Genomic DNA, 20334 nt, shown 5'->3' with positions numbered 1-20334 from the left:
ACAGAGGAATGTAAAGAATGTGCAAATTGATGGAAAACTTTATTGATACTAAAAAAGATATAAAAAACAAAGCGTGCTTCTAGTGAAACACATAAACAGAGGGCAATGGAAATCAATGAACACAGACATTTGGGGTTTATAGTGATCTCCTTGATTGACCAATTGACCTAAAAGCTTACACCTTTAATAACATCATAAAGGACAGGTACACTTTAGAACAGGTGTCTCAAGCTGGTGGCCCTCCAGCTATTGCAGAACTACAATTCCCATGAGGCGATGCAAAGCTGACAATTACAAGCATGACTCCCATATGCAGAGGCATGATGGGACTTGTAGATCTGCAACAGCTGGAGGACCGCCAGTTTGAGACCTCTGCTTTAGAACAAAGCGCATTAACTCTTTTTGCCCTCCTCCTGACCAGACCCTCCTTTCCCCTCCACAGCAGTGCCACTGCTTGCTTACATCCAGCGGTGTAAGTCTACGCTGTCTTGGCTGCGCCCATTCAGATATCACATTGTGGGAACGAGCGTTCCCACTTGCGCATTCACACATGCAGTGTTACACGATGGACCTCCAAAAATCTTCTCTGGGTGAAGAACTCTGTCCCATGTACAATTCTCAGGTCCACTTGGTATGTGAAGCATTTCTCTGTGTTGCGTCAGGAGTTTAAGTGACTCCCTATACTTGCGATCTTAAAAGTGCAAATTTATGTTTCCATGTGTCATGCATAGGGCGGCTTATTCATTTAAATGGGCTGCCCTATGCACTTTTGTTGTCCAAAAGAAACTCCTGCTCCTTTTTTGGGCACCAAGCTTAGTGGGATTTTTAGAACGCACTTTTTGCCCTGAATGCGATGCGATAATGATGGCAGAATAGCACCACATTTGGAATAGGAATAAGCGAGTTGCGCATTTTGCTCTAATTTGGAATCACGCAGGATTGTGGTGCTCCTGCTCATGATTACAAATCCCTAATGTGAACGGAGCTCAGGGGACCGTCTCTGGCTTCAGGGCAAATCCCTATAGACGTACAGAGTTTCTAATTCACCCGCTCGGTCAGCAAAGTGAAGATTTGCACTACTTAATGTAAACAAATAGCTGGATGTAAACAGAGCATATGATAACAAGTAGCTGGATGTAAACAGACCGTATGTAAACAAATAGCTGGATGTAAACAAAGCGTATGTAAACAAACAGCTGAATGTAAACAGAGCATATGATAACAAGTGGCTGGATGTAAACAAACCGTATGTAAATAGAGTGTATGTAAACAAAATAGCTGGATGTAAACAGAGTGTATGTAAACAAACAGCTGGATGTAAACAGGCCAGATGTAAACAAACAGCTAAGATGTAAAGAAAATAAAAATAAAAACACACAAACACCCGTGGAGGGTAGGTTAGGTTAAGTCCCGGTTCACATACAGTATATGCTATGTCAGACATCGCATGTGATTCGGAGCGCACTGCTATGCAAATCACATGCGATGTTTGTGCGATGTGAATTTAGCCATACAGATTGTATGACTGACTGAATTTGCATCGCATTCGGACACATCTCACACAGGACCCTTTTTTGGGTCTGCACCAGAATCGGATCGCATGGGTGTTCACACCTATGCGATCCGATTCATGTCCGAACTGACAGTTCGCACTGCGATATGCAAACTGATCTGGGGGGGGGGGGGTGTCATTAACTTTGTATTGACACCCCCAGCAATCCGCATATGACAGTGAACTGCCTGCGAGTTGAATGAGATGCGGGAACCCGTAGTGGATTCACAGGGTTCCCCCATCGTATATATGTGAACCGGGACTAAAAAGCTGAAAACGTTAAATGCACATTATTTTACAGTGCACTTAGCCAATAAAAGGGAACCACTTAAACTCCTGACTTTGTGCACCACAGAGAAATGCTTCACATATTAATTGGACCTGAGCATTGGACGTGAGTTCTTCACCCAGAGACAATGTGTGGAGATCCATTGTGTAAACACTGCATGTTCTATTGTGTAAAGTCACAGCCTCTGATCAAGGGACACCCTCCTGTATGAAGTCTGAAAAAGTCACAAAGCTGAAGGGACAGCACTAAAACCTCTGGAGGGGAGAATTATAGCAAAGATTTCCTTTACCAAGGAGAAGATTAACTCTGGTGTCACTAGAATGTCAGTTCTGATCCATAAAACCGCCATGCTCATATCTCCGCTTCAATATTTGAAGCAAAACTAAAATAAAAAATCTGTACCTAAACTCAAAAACAAATATATATATATATATATATATATATATATATATATATATATATATATTGAAGAGTATCAGTCCTTAGATGTAGTGGCTTGATTCGCATTTTTCAGACTGAGAACATTTTCAACCATTAGAGAAAAATATCTGGTAATCCTGCCACAAATGCAAGGTCCTTGTCACTTCTCTTTACTAGGATTGAAAGTATAAATGGAATCTTCACCCCCAAGCTATCTCATGTAAACGAATAATCCCCTCTCCTGCCATGTAATAGTGATGAATAGAGGAAGACTTGTTTGTAGTCCAAATCAGCAAATCCTCGGATGACATCACTGCTCCTCCATGGATATGATATGGAAGGGAGTGTTGTCACCTTACCGAATAATGTGTGTGATTCACAGGATTACAAGGTAAAAAAAAAAAAAAACGTGAAAAAGGAATAATGAAGGCCCCCGCTGCCACATCTAAAGGACAGAGTACCTACAAATCGGTTACATAATTATTTTGCTGATCTTTATAAACTTTCTTATTCAGCACCTTTAATGATTTTGTAAGAGATAGATAGATAGATAGATACTCTAACAAGATATTCCCTTTACCTGTCATGGTCATAATAATGACCACTAACAGGTAAAGGGAATATCTTGTTAAAAGGCATCTAAAAATTGGTGGGATATATTAGGTAGCAAGTGGCCATGTTGTCAATGAAGTTGATGTGGTGAAAGCAGAAAAAATGGGCATCGCAGTTTTTGTGTATGGGGCTGTGAAGCCCATGGTGACCCGTGTTCACAGCCAAAAGCTTCTACAATGGTCCCATGAACATCAGAACTGGATTACGGAGCAATAGAAGAAGGTGGCCTGGTCTGATGAATCACGTTTTCTTTAACATCATGCGGATGCCCGAATGCATGTGTGCGTTTTTACCTGGGGAAGAGATGGCACCAGGATGCAATAAGGCAAGTTGGCAGAGGCAGTGTGAGGCTTTGGGCAATGTTCTGCTGGGAAATCTTGTGTCCTGCCATTGATGTTGATGTTACTTTGGTGTCCATGCCTCAATGGGTCAGAGCTGTTTTAGCAAAGGGGGGGGCCATACTCATTAGGTGGGTAGTTATAATGTTATGGCTGATCGTTGTATATGTGGCCAATCAGTGAGCCTCCTACAGTACATTTGGGTACAATTCACATTCATCATTAGCTCCATGAAACAAACAAAAAATGTAGCTCTGCTGCAGTGAAGAGGGACCAGCAATGAGCGATCAGATTATAAAACTCAATTTTTTTCTTCCTTTACAAATTCCTGAAATAATTACTGAAAGTAATGCACCATATCATGCAGTGGTAATAATTCCTATATTAATCCGCCTTGGGTCCTCCTTGATCAATCAGGTAGCTGAAAAATGCCGATGTCCGATACATCATTCTGATCAAGATGAAGCACTGATTGGCCGGCCAGTGCACATGATGCTTGTGATAGGTGCACTAGGTTTAGAAACAGTCACATGCTGTCCCGCTCTATGCCATGGCAACCTGATGACATCCTACCGACCTTTGCTGATTCAAATTAACCATGAGTAGATCCACAGTTACTGAAATGACAGAAGAAATTACTTGGGCTGAGCCAAACACCATCGCTGGGTAGGATACATATATCATGCACACTTGCCAGGGAAAGACAGACACACACATGAACAAGTCCTAGCTAAACCCCCTATTAGTTTAATAAGGTTTCTGGGAGAATTAATCTAAATTATAGTGAAAGATCTTCCAAAAGTAATGTTCATAGGGAAGGGGTCCACAGTCATGCCTCTACTGCTTGACGAGCAAGACAGAGAGTGATACCCTGGTCCTCCATACAGAAGGCTAGGAATTGAGTGTTGAAACTGGTTTTGCAAAATACAGTGTTTGACTAGAGGTGGTGTGAGATTCAAGGGACCAAACTGATTAGGCAAGTGACCAAAAGATGTCTGGCCAGTGTTCCAATTTCAAAAGGTGTCCTGTAGCATTGAGGTCAGGGCTCTGTGAAAGCCACTTGAATTCCTTAACATCAAACCATGTCTTTATGGAGTTGGCTTTGTACAGTCATGCTGTAACAAAAAAGGGTCTTCTCCAAACTGTTACCACAAGGTTAGAAGAGCAAAATTGTCTACAATAGCTTTGTATAACTTAACCTTTCAGGTAAACTCCTTCATTTGGAGGGAAATCCACATAGGTGTGGCCAAATCCATGGGCCTGTGAAACTGAGACCCCAGCCAGTTCCTAGAAGAATCTCTGGCATCGTAGGGTTCAAGCAGCATAAGCTGGTTCTTTATTTGCCAAAATCCCTCAATTAACCCAGTACCCATTCCTTTGGGACTAAACTTAAATAAATGATTTAAAATTTGGTTAGTTTTCAATTCCGATTGGTAGACTGGTTTCATCCGCATGGTGTCTAGCCATTACCATTTATGTAATCTGAGTGACTATTTTATAAGTCTAGTTACCTCCAGCAGATGGGCGATCCTTGGGATTCCTCTGTAAGAGGTGTTTGATGAGTTCACGGAACTTATCAGGACATGAAGATGGAAAGTCCTTGTCTAGTAAGGTCCACCACTTCTCTTGCATCTCCCCCAGATTGTCTGCAGTCACCTCCAGGTCTGAAGAGAACATGAAACAATAGTTGTTAAAAGGAAGGCCCTTCTCTTGAATGACAAGTAATGTGTGTATGAGATATTAACAGGATTTCTATCCATTCATAGGGAGGGAGTTTATACACAGATACCCTCTACAGCCATTCAAGCAAGCAGTTTATTTTAGGATTTAGGAAAGAACACAAAAACATTTAGAGACGTAACTAAAACATTCATGGCCCTGGTTCAAGAAACCATGAATGTCACCCCCCCCCCCCCCGACCCCTGGCCAGGGCCCTTATCTCCAGAGCCCAGTGGTGAGAAACACCGGGGACCAGTGGAAAGTGGGATCGTGGTAGATCACTGGTGTCAGTAGTTTTTTTTTTTTGTATTATCTTTTTTAAAATTACATTTTCCTTTCATACATTGCAGGACACAGCCATTAATCATTACATATTGATTATATAGCTACCTACAGGTAAATGGAAACTGGCAACCAATCAGAAAGGATGTCCCTCTATATAACCCCTCCCACATGGGAAGTACCTCAGTTTTTTCGCTAGTGTCTAAAAGGGGATGGTCACGGTGGAGAGTCTCTCCACATATTTCTTATGTTTTAAAGAAGATTATGGTACATACCCCAATCAAAGTTAACTGAATCTAAGGGGTTAGCTATCAGATCCATCTAGATAAGTCAAAGACTAAAAAGGATGGTACCCGAGGCTTGAGAAGCAGTTACGAGGTTTTGCCTGTAATGTCCTTTTTAGGCGCTGGACCTTGGGATCCGGACTCTTGGCAATACCAAATCGCAAAGGCACTCCATGCAGGGTGCTCTACAGGTCCAAGGCCATGGCCCCTCAAAACAAAAGGGACCCAGTCCTTGAAGGTCGACACGACAAAGCTCATCGTGATGGGTGAAAATTGGATTCCTGTTTCAAACAGAATACTGCTGCAGGACTGGTAAGTCCACTTTAAAATATTTACAAAATAATTTGATGCACTGTTCCCTTTAGGAGATAACGGAAACCATGTGCCATGTTGGACTATAAAAGTGTTAAACTATGCAAAATACATCTGGTTTTGTTAAAGATTGTTTGTATGACATACTGTTTTCAACCTGTGCTGATCGCCTGAAAGGTATCAGCTGTAACAAACCAACCTAAGCTGCTCCCACCCCATGTTGTTGTTTTTGCCTTGACACGAAAGTGCCCACGTGCTCGTCTCCTCCCTCAATGGCGAAGGCCCATTCATGCATGAATGAACCTTCATTATTTATTTTTTTAAACGGGTGTACGCTGCAGGGGGGGCAGGTTTTAACACAATTGGTGTGCGCGTAGATGCCACGTAGCACGCTGCACATGCGGAGTACAACATAAAAACTGCAAAAATTTTAAGGAACTGTTTTCAACGCGCAAGCCTCTGTCAGAGGCTGAAGGGTACACAGAGCAGCAGCAGGGTTGCGTGAGTCACTGTGGGTGCAGGTTTACTGGCACAAACAGATTCTGTATCTTTGGTATACTTAGTGCTGTGTGTGATAAGCTGTATAGCTTGGCACAAGCATCGAGTACACTGAAGCTAGTACCCCCAAGTTGGTATAAAGCAATGTCTGCCCCAAAAAAGGGACACAGTCAGGCCTTGAATATTCTATCCATGCTTCCTCTGGGTCTACTTCCGCTGAAGAGCCAGAGCCGACTAGCCAATCTGAGCTCTTGCGGTTGTCAGGCATAGTAGCTACTCCGGTTGCGTCTGTCGCAACCTACCCTGGAGGAATAGTTTAGTAACAAATGGAATGTACCCTACTGTGGATGCTGTCATTTCTTCGGTTAACAAATCCTCAGGGCAGAGACAGAAGAAGCTCTGGGCCCAGAGATCAGCCAAGTCTTCCTTTTGCCTACCTTGTGAAGGAGTTCCCCCACTCACTGAGGGTGGGGGGGGGGGGGCGGAGGCTGATTTGGTTCTCAAAGGTTTGGGTGGAAATGATCCAGGAAAACTGGGTTATCTCCACCATCTCGCAGGGGTACAAATTGGAATTTTGGGTGTTCCCCGCATCCTCGGTTTGTAAGGTCAAGCATACCGCCAGATCCCCTAAAAAGAAGATCTCTCCTTATGGCTCTAGACCAGTTAGGGGCCCAAAGGGTAATTACAGAAGTTCCGGAGAACGAAAAGTTCAGGGGTTTTTACTTAAACCTGTTCATAATCCCCAAACCTAAACGGAGACGTGAGACCTATTCTGAACCTCAAAGCTCTGAACCAGTTTCTGAACATTTGTACTTTCCTTATGGAGTCAATTTCTTTAGTCATGGCCTCCCTACAGGGAGAGGAATTTCTAGCATCCATAGACGGCAAGGATGCATATCTTCACATGCCTATATTCCAGGCTCAAAAGGTTGTTACGCTTTGCAGTAGAAAACCGTCATTTTCAGTTTGTGGCCCTACCCTTCAGGTTAGCAACGGCTCCAAGTGTGTTCAAATATCCTAGCTCCAGTATTGGCTGTTCTAAGGTCCCAAAGGATATCTGTAATAGGATATCTGGACAATCCATTACTTACTGATCGATAGGCTTCGGCTCTAAGCTGAATTGTCCTCCAAACAGTACAGTTCCTAGAATGTCTGGGTTGGATTCTTAACTTGGCAAAGTCAGCATTTCAGCCAGTCCAGCATCTGGAAAATCTGGGATTCCTTGTGGACACAGTACAGGCAAAGGTATTCTTGCCAACAAGAAAGATTACAGACCTTAAGGATCTGGTTCCGTCCGTAGTAAGGCGAAGATATCCTTCTGTACATCTTTGCATGGGAGTTATTGGGAAAAATGGTGTCCCCTTTCGGGGCAATTCCCTATGCTCAATGCCATGCCAGACCCTTGCAAAACAACATTCTGTCTACATGGACCAGAAGGGTTCAGTCTCTGGACCAGTCCATTTCTCTGGTACCAAGAGTACATCAGAGTCTGAATTTGTGGTTGGTGACCAGAAAGAAGAGGAAATCCTTTCTTCCAGTAACCTAGAGGGTGGTAACTACAGATGCCAGTCTCTCCAGCTGGGGAGCGATTCTGGAGGAAGCCATTGACCAAGGGAAATGGTCTTGTGTAGAGAAAGGTCTCCCCATCAACATTTTAAATTCCTTTAAATTATTTTTTGCTACTTTGGTGAGATATCAGGGGTCTAAACAGACCTCTAACATTTCACCTTTAAGACAGGGAAAGAGATTGAGGATGCAGCTCTCAATCTCCATCTCTGCAGCCTCATCTGCACAGAATCAACATACAGGAATAAGTCTGTACAGAACTACCCATTCATTCACAAACTGAAACACAGTAAACACAGTTGCAACATGCTTCAGTTATGAATAGACACAGTCAGTGATCGGTATCGATCACTGACTCTGTCCATTCAGAAAAGGAAGGGGCCAGTAAATTACATATTTACTGGTTCCTTCCCCTTTCTGACACATCCCTCTCAGCAGCTGGTTGGGGAGGGGGTGGTGTATAGAGGAACTGATGCCCTCCATTTTCTCCCTGCAGTCGCTGAATGCTTGCTTCCCCTCCTCTCCCTCCTGCAGGAATTCAGCAGCTGCAGGAAGAAAATGGAGGACACCGGTTCCTCTATACAGAAGGAGGAGGATGGAGGGCATCAGCTCCTCTATATGCCACCCCAGCTGCCCTTCCTATCCAGGTGTACAGGGGTGCCGCAAAAGGCCCCTGTGGTTACAAAAAAATAAATAAATAAATAAAAATATAATTCACAGGGACAAGGAGATCACAAACTGCCCCTATACAGTACTGGGCACAAGAACTTTAGATAACCTAAGAAAAATATTTTTTTGGACTATGTATTCTGGATAGACGAAAGTGCTGGTTACAAACTTTCTAAGCGATAAGATATCTGAATGTCTTTGAAACAACCTCAGAAATTCATTAAACAAACAGGTGCTAATGGTTAATGACGTCATGTGTTGGTTGACCCAGTCACCCAAACTGATGAACTGAAGTAGAAAAAGCTATGTAAAAGGGAGAAAAGCTGGGCAAGGGACAACCACACTGAAGAATGGAGGTTGTGGCTGATGTACAAAATCTCTGCTATGGCAAAAGTGAGACACAAGAGGTAAAATGCCCAAAATGCTGTCTGAGGCTAGTTCTGATGAAGCACATGCAAATACCCCATAAGACTACCATGTGACTTTCAATTCACATTACACAGGCATAGTCCACTGTTGTCACTATTGGCAAACCTGCCCCGAGAAATGCCATGCAGCCATCACTATAATGCATGAAAATGGGAAGTAGATGCAAAGAGACTGCACAAGAGGATCAGTAGGACTGAGATGGAACAAAGGACGATCAAAATATGACAATTTAAATGAAAAAGCAAACCTAATGTCATTTAGTTAGGGTTTATAAAAGGCAAAAAGGGTGGTCATGCCATAGATTGATTTAATTTAGGTCACCCCACCCCATCCCATCCCTATATACTGAGTTTTCTAGGATGCCTCTTGATCATTAAAAACTATTCATGGAATTTCTTTAGAGCGTTCCAACTGTGCAGTATTTTTTCTACAACTGCCTGAATCCTTTTCGCAGTTCTGCAATATTGTGTACTAGAACAGGAAAAGTCGGGTCATAGACTCACCGTGAAAGGGCGATTTTCCTGTAGCGATTTCATACATCACCACCCCCAGGCTGAAAGAGAAGATGACAACTATTAAAGTGGTTGTAAAGGCAGATGTTTATCTTAATGCATTCTATACATTAAGATAAAAAGCCTTCTGTGTGCAGCAGCCTACTCATATTTACCATTCAATGTCTGAATGGGGGAGTGAATGAGCCTGTGTGCCAGGCTGTGGGGCAAACGATCTGGGAGGACTTGGGCAACATTCCAAAATCTCTCCTATGAGACTAGTGCTACAGCTCCATCCTGTCCACCTGGCTCTGTCCTACCCCTCTCTGGTCCACCTGGCTGCACCCCCCCATCCTGTCCACCTGGCTGCACCCCCCCTCCTGTCCACCTGGCTGCACCCCCCCCTCCATTCCACCTGGCTCTGTCCTCCCCCCCCTCTTTGGTCCACCTGGCTGCATCCCCCCCTCCCCCTAGCTGTACCCCCCTCTCCTACCCACCTGGATCTGTCCTCCCCCCCACCTGGCTGCACCCCCCTCTCCCGTCAACCTGACTGCACCCCCCCTCTCCTGTCAACCTGGCTGCACCCCCCCTCCTCCCTCTGGCTGCACCCCCCTCTCCTACCCACCTGGCTCTGTTCTCCCCCCCCCCCACCTGGCTGCACCCCCTCTCCTGTCCACATGGCTGCAACCCCCTCCTGTCCACCTGGCTCTGTCCTCCCCAATTTTGGCTGCACCCCTCCTCTCCTGTCCACCTGGCTCTGTCCTCCCCCCACCTGGCTTCCACCCCCTCTCCTGTTCACCTGGCTCCATCTGCACCCCCCCTCTTCTTTCCACCTGGCTGCACCTCCCTCTCTTGTCCACCTGACTGCACCCACCTCTCTTGTCCTCCTGGCTCATTCCCCCCCCCCTCCTGGCTGTACCCCCCTCTTCTTTCCACCTGGCTGCACCCCCCTCTCCTGTCCACCTGGCTGCATCCACTCACACTGACACTAAGGCCCCTTTCACACTGTCCGTCCATCGAGCGGACTCCGTTTATCTCAGAGGAGGATCGATCCGCCGATCCCCTGCTGAGCAGGAGGATGACAGCTGTTCTCCGATGTGTGCGGAGACACAGCTGTCAGGTCCCCATGCATCTCTATGGGGGAATCGGATGGGAATGGACCGTCGGTCCGTTCTCATCCGATCCGATGGACAAATGGAAAATAGGGTTTCAATCCGTCCAGATTTGACGGATCGGATCAGATGTCAGCGGACATGTCTCCGCTGACATCCGATGCCCCATAGGGATGCATGGGGGGACCGTTCAGATCCGCCAAAAAAACTGACAAAAATGGAGTGAGACAAGCACTGCATCTGATAAATAAAACATACTGAAGTTACGGACTCTTTAACAGCACAAATCAAAAAGAAGCACCTTATATCTGTATGGGCACCTTAAGTTTAATTGCACTATTTTCCACACTATTTTCCACATTGGCACTTTATGAGTAAATGTAATTGCACTTTTTTTGAATAATACAAATATTATGCATGAATATTGCACTATATATGAATTTGCACTAAGGAAATGCACTTTGGTCTTTATATGTATGGCCCCTTTCACACAGGCGGACCGTTCCGATCCGCCTGTCAGTTTTTTTTGCCGGATCTGAACAGTCACCCCATGCATCTCTATGTCCGCTGACATCCAATCCGATCCATTAAATCTGGACAGATGGAAACCCTATTTTCCATCCGTCCAGTGGATCGGATGAGAACGGACAGACGGTCCGTTCCCATCCGATTCCCCCATAGAGATGCATGGGGAACTGACAGCTGTGTTTTATTATTTTCATATGATATTGTAATTTAAAGGTCATTTTAATTCTCCTAGTTATTAATGTCGCTATTGCCATTACATTTAGTGTTATATGGGAGCTATGATTTACAAGTTACATTAGTAAAAAAAAAAAAAGAAACATTATTGAAAGGGGTTGGGGTGACACCGTGAGTTACCGCACTGGGTGACACCAACCATAGGAGACCCCACCTTTCCTAAACATTGGGCTGTATTTACTAAAGCATATGCTACGTTGATGTATGGATCATGTGTAAGAAGGACCTCATACACTTGCATAATTTACTATGCACCTGCCAGGATTGTGAATCCATATTTGCAAGCAGCAGCGCATGCAAGCAGAAATTGCAAAGGTTGACTTGTTATGGAATGAATGATCTGATCCTATTGCAGATCATCTCTGCGAATATAAAATTGTAGCACCTTACCTGTAAATCTCGCTGCGTTTGTCATATGCATTGATTTCTTGCCATGTCTCGGGGGCGATGTACTCTAGCTCTCTGTCCTTCTTCCTTATCACCACATTGGAGGGTCTCCGGATGGACGATTCTGTCTTGGAGAGCTCAAATCCTGACAGCTGGGGACACCAATGCAATGGGTGGATTAATGGCATTGCATATATGACTGGAAAAATTGTAGAAGTTCAGGCCTTGTGCAGAGTCACTTTAAGTAGCATTAGGTCACATTGTCCACACCGTCATGGTGGAGCTCCTCCACACTCTTTACAGTCAATGATTTGTACCCTTGTTGTCTGTAAGCCTTGCTTCCTGAGTGTAGTAGGTCTATTCTATACATTGCAGGTAAGTAGTCTATAATGGCTACCTATAGCGCTTGCTAAAATTAATTGATTGCAATAAATATTGCAATCAATTAATTTTAGCAAGCGCTATAGGTAGCCATTATAGACTACTTACCTGCAACACGTTTACCATATCTCTATAGCAGCTGCTACAAACGCACAATTTTGTATTCATTTAAATCATTCACTAAATTAATTTATTACTCACATATCTATTCACATATTTATGCATATACCAAAGTATATTCCTTACATATTCAACACATTATGCACAAAAAGACAACACTGACCTCCCCCGACACCCATAGACCCTACTACAGAAAACATTGACAATGAAAATCCACCTCAGCAGACTTCAAGCCAACTAGATTATGGAACCCAGCAATTTTGCAGCTACAGTGCAGCTATGTACAGCTGAATGGTCTACATGAGATCAGTCCATCCTCATGTTGGACATTTCATTGGGGGTTTGTGTTGTTGAGGATATATCTGGTACCTTAACACAGTACGTCCCATCCACCAAAAACTTGGAGCTGCTCAGATTCCCATGGAGGATGGCTTTTGCTTCAGTCTGATGTAACCTGTAATTGGAATGACTTCATTAAGGTAATGGTGGGTTACAATAAAAAAGTAAGCTATATTCACATTCCCTAAATTGCGAGTCAATATTTCACAATTTCAGCATTACTGTTTTCTAACACTTAATAAATGCGGTCACTTGTCTCTGACCATCTCCAAGCTAAACCAGCTTCGTCAAGAAATTAAATGCTTCTAATTAGCAGATAAAATGGAGAGGTCTCACCTGTAAAGTGCTCTGGCTGCATCTAGAGCCATAACAACTTTCAGATCCCAAGGCAAGTTCGGTTCAGCATGTAACAATTCCCGTAGTGTCCCTTTCTCACATAACTCCATCACCAACGAGTAGTAGGTTTCTGGGCCTGAATCAAAAGACAGAAAGAATGAGGATGGAACAGAGACTATGGGGCCAGGATAGAGAGCTAGTGAGAGTAGAATGGGGGTCAGAGACCGGACACCAGGTCAAGAGAGCTGCAGAGAAGGGGAGGTAGGAGGAGGGTGAGAAGAGACACAGGTAACCAGGACAAAGACCTTAAAAAGGATAGAAGCAGAGCTGGGAAACCAGAACAGATCTGCAGAGAATCTGGATGAGAACGGAGAAGACCGAACAGCTCAGGGATATGGAGACTGAATTGAGGTTACTATCCTCACCTGAATTATCTATACAGATACCGTAGAGTCGTAAAATATTCATACACTCAAATTTCTTCATCGTTTGGCTCTCAGCCAGAAATGTCCTCCGAATGAATCTGTAAAACAGAGAAATGGTCACCTTCTGCCCTTCCTTCCATGAGATAGAAGAGGACTGGTCTACCTGCCATGAGATAGAAGAGGACTGGTCTATGTGTCCCCAGGAACTCACTCTTCACTCTGCACATTTTGATCCTTGAACACTTTGATAGCCACAGGACTGCGGTGGAGTTCTCCCTGGTACAGGTAATGGGTGGGTCGCTCAAGCAATAGGTCTCCTCGCTTCAGATCTGTCGCTCGGATCTCTGTGATGTTCCATTTTGGCCGGACACCTAGAAATAGAAAGTGGAGAATTTCACTTTGCTTTGCAGTTTCCCAGAGCACTATGAGCTACCTAAAAAGCTTGTTCTCACCCTGTTCATTTTGCTGCACACCACTGCAGATGTATGGTGGGAATAAAGCCAAAGAGACAGTACATTGCAAGTAGCCTGTCTTGTAGCTCCTTTTGACTGAAATCTCAGGATTATCCAACCCAATAAGGGTGGAGTCACTGAGATGAGTTATTCTGTTCATAACACAAAGGCTAATGGGAGCCTGTAAATATGTGAATAGGAGAGTGAAGCCTCGTACACACGCGTCAAAAATCGGCAGGGAATTTTCATCCGACGACCGATCTGCCGATTTTCAGCTTGTTAGTATGATGCTTCCGACAACCGACTCCGACTTTTTGGCCGAAAAAAATCTGGTGTGCAGGCTATAAAATTTTTGTCCGCCGTCAAAACACGGACGATTTTCGTGCAGTCAGTACAGATTTCGACAGGGAAAAATCTTATGAGCAAGACTGGGCATTCTCAGAGAAGAAAGAACACAAAGAAAGCAATCCAACACATGACATCACTTCTGAAGTAGAATTTTGTTGGGCGAGAAAATTCGTGTGCAGTCTAGGCACATTCCAACAAAACACCACTCTGGACAAAAGATGGACGACCGGTTGGCCGATAATCGTTGCGTGTGTACTAGGCTTAAAGCTCCACCTTATGGCACTATTGATGAATGTTGAAATTGCAAGATCTTTTTTAACTGAAAGTTGTTCCTACATACCTCCCAAATTTTTGAGATGGGAACGAGGGACACCTAATCGCAAAAATATGTAGGCATAGAATAAACCCCTTAAAAGAAGAATTATTCAAAAAATTATTAGTTAAACCCACAAGTGCTTTTTTTGACCACTACTATTACTTTATACTAACTTTTGAAATTTACCAATGCAGAAATTTAGAAACTGGATGAATGGTTTAGCACTGGGAAACACTTTTTGAAAGATAAAACAGTGCATTTTATATACAACTATATAGAGAAGACCAAAATGAGGGGCAAATAAAAAGGAAGAAAGAGGGACTTTCAGGGACAGTTGGGAGCTATATTTTAGTGATTAGGAGGATCCAACTTGATTTACAATAGCATGCTCCCTCGTTATCTTGTCTTTTAGATGAACATCCACTTTTTTTCTTAACACGTCTTGAATTCTGGGTAGAACGTATACTATGGCTGCCTACCTAAAGGTTGGGGATTTGGCCTATACTGCCGCATGTGAAAATTGAAGATGGAGGTAATAATGAGAATTTTCTTAATACACATTAGTGCCATTGTCTCTGCTATATCAGACATTTCTGGACCACTGGCCATACCCATATCTGTGTGCCACTGTGCTGGTGTTCTGAGTACTTACATGCTAAACTTATTTCAGCCAGTTTAGCATTCAGTTCGCTCATTGCATCCTGCATGTTGTCCATCTTGTCCTGTATTTGGAGCACATGACCTGCATCAAACAAAAAGACAGTGTGTTCTTACATTTTCAATTGGGTAAAATCACAACTGTAAGCTCATATGGAGAATACTATGGGGCTCCTGTTCTTGTCACTGGAATTATCAGTTCAGCCACCAAACTCCACCCAATAACTGGCAGGGGATGAGTCATGAAACACACTATATGGCCAAAAAAAGTCTGGACACCTATTTGGACATTTTTATCTGAAAACCATGGTCCTTAATATGAGGTTGACCCCCCACTTTGTGGCTATTACCCACTCTTCTGGGACAGTGGTCCTCAACCATGGCCTACAGGGCCCACTAACAGGCCAGATTTGCAAGATAACTGAAATACATCCCAGGTGATATAATTTGCTGCTCAGTGATTGCAGTACTCTAGTCTGCATCTCCCCAAGGTAATACCTAAAATCTGGCCTGTTAGTGGGCCCTGTAGGCCAGGGTTGAGGACCACTGTTCTAGGAAGACTTTCCACAAGACTTTGGAGCATGTCTGTGCGAATTTGTGAGATCAGGTACTGATGTTAGATAAGAAGACCTGGCTCAATAACTCCAATTCATCCCAAACGTGTTTAGATGGGTTGATGTCAGGACTCTGTGCAGGGCACTCCAGTCCCTCCACACCAAACTGGTCACATCATGTCTTTATGGAGCTGGCTTTGTACACAGTCATGCTGGAACAGAAAAGGATCTTCTCCAAACTGTTGCCACAAGGTAGGAAGTGCACAACTATCTAAAGGTCTTCGTATGGTATGATGTAATATTACCAGTACCCTTCACTGGAGACACCTGACCTGAATACCATGGGGTCCATATAATAGAGAGAGATAGATAGGATAGATGTTATGGTACACACATCCCCCACACTGTACTAATCTGTTATACTTATCTGCTCTGTGCAATGGTTTTGCAAAGAGCAGCCTTGAGCCTCCTCTTCTCGGCCCTCCTCCAGCACTCCTGGTTCCCCCCCCCGCCACCATAGTTACATAGTAGGTGAGGTTGAATAAAGACAATAGTCCATCCAGTTCAACCCGTGTAGGTGTGTGTGGCTGTAATCATCTCACATAACCCTGAATGTTCGGATCCTTGAGATGTACGTCTAAGAGTCTTTTGAAAGTTACCATACTTCCCGCAGAAACCACCTCTTGTGGTAGAGAATTCCACACTCTTGTAGCCCTAACAGTAAAGAACCCCCCACATTGCCTGAGGTTAAAACGCTTCTCCTCTAAATCGCATTGTATGCCCTCGAGTCCTCATGCAATCCCTTCGACTGAACAGCTTTTTTTCTAAGCGGAGATCCCCATTGAGATATTTAAAAATTGCTATCATGTCCCCCCCTCAGGCATCTCTTCTCCAGGGAGAATAAATCAAGCGATTGCAGACGCTCTTCATAATTAAGGTCCTCCAATCCCCTAAAGTGCCCCCATAGTAAGCGGTTTGCTCTGGGAGCACTTGTGTGTGCTCGTTCCTGAGCCCCACCCCCTGGCTGGGATTGACATGCTGTATTTGACCCATTGAGGAGGGAGAGCACCAAGAGAGCCTGTGCTCATCGCTGGATCGAGATTTGACTCAAGTATGTATTTGGGGGGGGGGGGGGGGGGAGAGAGAGAGAAAAAAAAACACCTTTATTTAGATTCACACAAGACACAAAGGGAATTCATAGCACAGGAAAATTGACGCATTTCAGCCACACATTGCCTCTTAGTCATAAGGCCATGAGTGGCCGAAAAGTGTCCGTTTTGTAGCCTCTTTTCATCCTGCTATTTGAACATTTAATTTGGGTTGCACATTCTTTTCACTTCTGGCTGACTCCATGTATTTTCTGGGGTGGCACGAAGGAACTGTATACAACCCCTTTAAACACGTGGCCTTCCTTTGACACTGTTCTGTTAAAACAGGATACATATTCTAAATGAACTCTGGCCTGACTGGATCATGACAGAGCTTTATTGTCATTTTCAGAAGATTTATAAAAATACGATACAGACCTTACTCACACTTGTCTGGAACAGAAAAGATCTGTAGAGAACCCTGTACATTAGCTAGATCATTAATACAACTCATGTTATTCTGCAGCTGTGTACGGGTTCAAAAAAAACAAACAATATAATGTAGCATAGCAAGAAAGTGTTTATGATTAAATCAATGGCATATCTATAAGCTATTCTACATATCAATAGGTTAGGCTATGGTCTACATTGGCTGTAGGTAGAGCAAAAAAAAAAAAACTCACTGTTTAGGTAAGCGCTGAGCTCCTGCAGGTCTTCCTCTATATCCTTTTCATTTTGCCTCTTCCTAGTGTTCTCCTTGAAGAAATTAGAAAATTTAGCCCGGTGTTCGGCAGCCAGCAGGACAGAGATCTGGGTGGCAGCATCCCCCAGGCGTTCATTGATCAGGTCAAATTCTTCCTTGATGCCATTGGCCTTCAGAACCTGTTTCCACCAGGCATGGTGGGAATATTTAATGACCCAACACCTGGCATTCTCTAGCGTGGTGGTCAGCTCCCCCACCACTGCCAGCAGAGCCATTGACTTATCCTGCTGCTTCTCCAGAGTCTTTGCAGTCAGAAGCAACATTTTGATCCTCTTCTCCAAGCGGCGGCATTGTTTCTTGTTGGAGCTGGCCTGGTCACACAGGACATAGATGGTCTGAGCAACAGCGAAAACTTGACCCAATGCCTCCAATGCCTCCATGTCCTGCAAAGATAAAGAGGGTTAGAGAAGGAATCATGGATGAGAGTGGAAGGTGCAAGGGTTAGGGCTTGGTCAATAAAGTACAACTGTTCCAAGACAGACTGGTAACCCATACAGAGATTGAAGATGAAGGTCTATTCTTTTTTAGGACAATATCCTGGTTGATCAGGCTGAATAATGGCAAGGCAAAGCCTTCTTGTTGGACAGGGGAATAGCTTTTGGCAAGGCTCATTTCTGATTTCAGGTTCTTAGTAGTAAAGTGACACCAGTTTCAGATAGGCACACAGTAAAGGATGGTTTTCGAAAAGACACCTTGAACTGTGCATATTGCACCATACCAATACACCCAGGAAGGCTATGCTTGGTAGATTTACTTGTTCCCCTTTTCTCATAAACCGAAACAGGAACAATGAAAACTGGCAACAAAATTACACCACACTAATTATTCTGGATCATACAAATCACCTAACTCGAACACAATCATTTCAAAAGTAATTTTTAATCTTCCTGATCCTCCAGCTTCATTAAATTATTCCCTGGTGATCCTGCCATAAAGGTTCATGATCAGACCTCTCATTGGGTGATAACATTTTGTCCTTGTCTCCCAGTTGTGCTTTTGCCTTGGCTCCCTGTCACATGGGCTTCCCATGGGGACTACTAGTGACTATTTTGACACACGATGCAAGGCACAGTCCACAGTTTCCACCAGGAAACTCCCCTCGAGAAATGTCATGCAGACATTACTGAAGTGCATGTAGACAGCAGAAAGTGGCTGCAATGAGGCTGCAGGTGATCAGCAGGACTGAGATGAAACAAAAACAAACAGTCATTAAATTTGGTAAGTCCCACATTACCTACACCCCATGAAACTGTCTTGGCTCATAGAAGCAGGCAAAGTCCTAACCTACCAGACCACTGCCAATTGGAGAGATCAGAACACATCTGAGACTCCTTGAAACTGCAGATCGTGCATGTTCACCTTCTGACTCATTTCTTCCTCAAACATCAGGTTCCGCAATAAATTCACATGTCTACAGCTCAAGCAAATATTCCCAGCATGCTTCACAAGATACACCACATTGTTTGAAGTTCTTTGTACAACACTGTGGTATATATCAGAGCTACATAAATGAACAGTGTGTGACTGTAGGGGGACATTAGAGTGTAAGCTCCTCTGGTACAGAGACCGATGTGACTGGTTAAGTATTCTCTGTACAGCACTGCGGGATATGTCAGAGCTATATAAATGTAAAATAATAATTGTAGTGTGCGATTGCAAGAGGCACATTAGAGTGTAAGCTCCTCTGATATAGAGACTGATGGGACTCACTCAGTGTTCTCTGTACAGCACTGCAGTATATGTCAGAGCTATGCAAATGCATTATAATAATAATAATAATAATAATACCACCAACAGTGTGCAACTGTAGGGGAACATTAGAGTGTAAATTTTTGTTTATTAAAAATCTCACAAGCATAATAAAAACATTTACATATATACAAAATTAAATAAATATATATAAACAAAAATAGCTTACATCAGCATAGAAACAGAAAATTGTTACCATCATGAATAAACTCAACAAAACCCTAACCTCCACCTAAACACACCCTCAGGCTAAGAAATGATTACACATTTATCCCATGCATGCAGCCTTTTTTCAAAAATTCAATCTTATAAAAAATCTAGAGGACGTAAAAGGACAGAAAGAAAAGCCGCACACCCAGAGACATTAGAGTGTAAGCTCCTCTGGTGCAGAGACTGATGCGACTGGTTAAGTATTCTCTGTACAGCACTGTGGTATACCTCAGAGCTGCATAATAACAGTGTGTGACTGTGGGGAGACATTAAAGTGTAAGCTCCTCTACTACAGAGACTGATGTGAGTGGCTCAGTGTTCTCCGTACAGCACTGTGTTATAGGTCAAAGCTATTCAAATGTAAAATAATAATATAATCAAGTGATTGCAAGAGGCACATTAGAGAGTGTAAGCTCCTCTGGTGCAGAGATTGAAGTGGCCAGCTCAGTGTTCTCTGTACAGCACTGCAGTATAGGTCAGAGCTATGCAAATGTATTATTATTATTATACATTTTTATAGCTCTGACATATACTGCAGTGCTGTACAGAGAACACTGAGCCAGCCACATCAGTCTCTGCACCAGAGGAGCTTACATTCTAACGTACCCCCACAGTCGCACACTATTATTATGTGTGCGAATGTGGGGGGTACGTTAGAATGTAAGCTCCTATGGTGCAGAGAGTGATGTGACTGGCTCAGTGTTCTCTGCACAGCACTGCAGTATATATCAGAGCTATAAAATATTATTATTATTAATATGTGTGTGACTGTGGGGGTACGTTAGAGTGTAAGCTCCTCTGGTGCAGAGACTGATGTGACTGGCTCAGTGTTCTCTGTACAGCACTGTGTTATAGGTCAAAGCTATTCAAATGT

The 20334-nt window shown here is 43.6% G+C and overlaps 1 protein-coding gene across 2 annotated transcripts; it reads right to left on the bottom strand.

The window, feature by feature from the left end:
* Positions 1-3456: 3456 nt before the first annotated feature.
* LOC309565295 (mixed lineage kinase domain-like protein) lies at positions 3457-18902 on the bottom strand. Of its 2 annotated transcripts, none has more exons than XM_082270197.1 (11): positions 18861-18902; positions 17422-17884; positions 15092-15181; positions 13535-13694; positions 13324-13421; positions 12899-13034; positions 12593-12677; positions 11726-11874; positions 9474-9523; positions 4723-4875; positions 3457-3828 (listed from the first exon to the last, which is right to left on the bottom strand). In XM_082270197.1, exons 1-11 carry the CDS (start codon positions 18885-18887, stop codon positions 3755-3757), a joined length of 1485 nt encoding a protein of 494 aa, XP_082126323.1. In that variant the 5' UTR covers positions 18888-18902; the 3' UTR covers positions 3457-3754. The 2 variants fall into 2 exon arrangements, with proteins under 2 accessions (XP_082126323.1, XP_082126324.1); XM_082270198.1 differs by lacking the exon at positions 18861-18902 and adding an exon at positions 18736-18757.
* Positions 18903-20334: the final 1432 nt, after the last annotated feature.

Source organism: Pelophylax lessonae (assembly GCF_965119305.1).
Source record: "Pelophylax lessonae genome assembly, chromosome: 10".
Lineage (NCBI taxonomy): Eukaryota > Metazoa > Chordata > Amphibia > Anura > Ranidae > Pelophylax > Pelophylax lessonae.
The sequence above is the reverse complement of the archived record's forward strand: the minus strand, read 5'-3'. Positions and strand labels throughout refer to the sequence as shown.

Excerpts from the sequence above, each read along its gene's own strand:
- LOC309565295 (XM_082270197.1), bottom strand. The coding sequence starts at position 18,887 with ATGTTTGAGGAAGAAATGAGTCAGAAG. Across the intron at positions 13,695-15,091 it reads GGCTGAAATAAGTTTAGCAT|GTGTCCGGCCAAAATGGAAC; the intron begins GTAAGTACTCAG and ends TTCTATTTCTAG. Across the intron at positions 13,035-13,323 it reads TATCTGTATAGATAATTCAG|GCCCAGAAACCTACTACTCG; the intron begins GTGAGGATAGTA and ends CTTTTGATTCAG.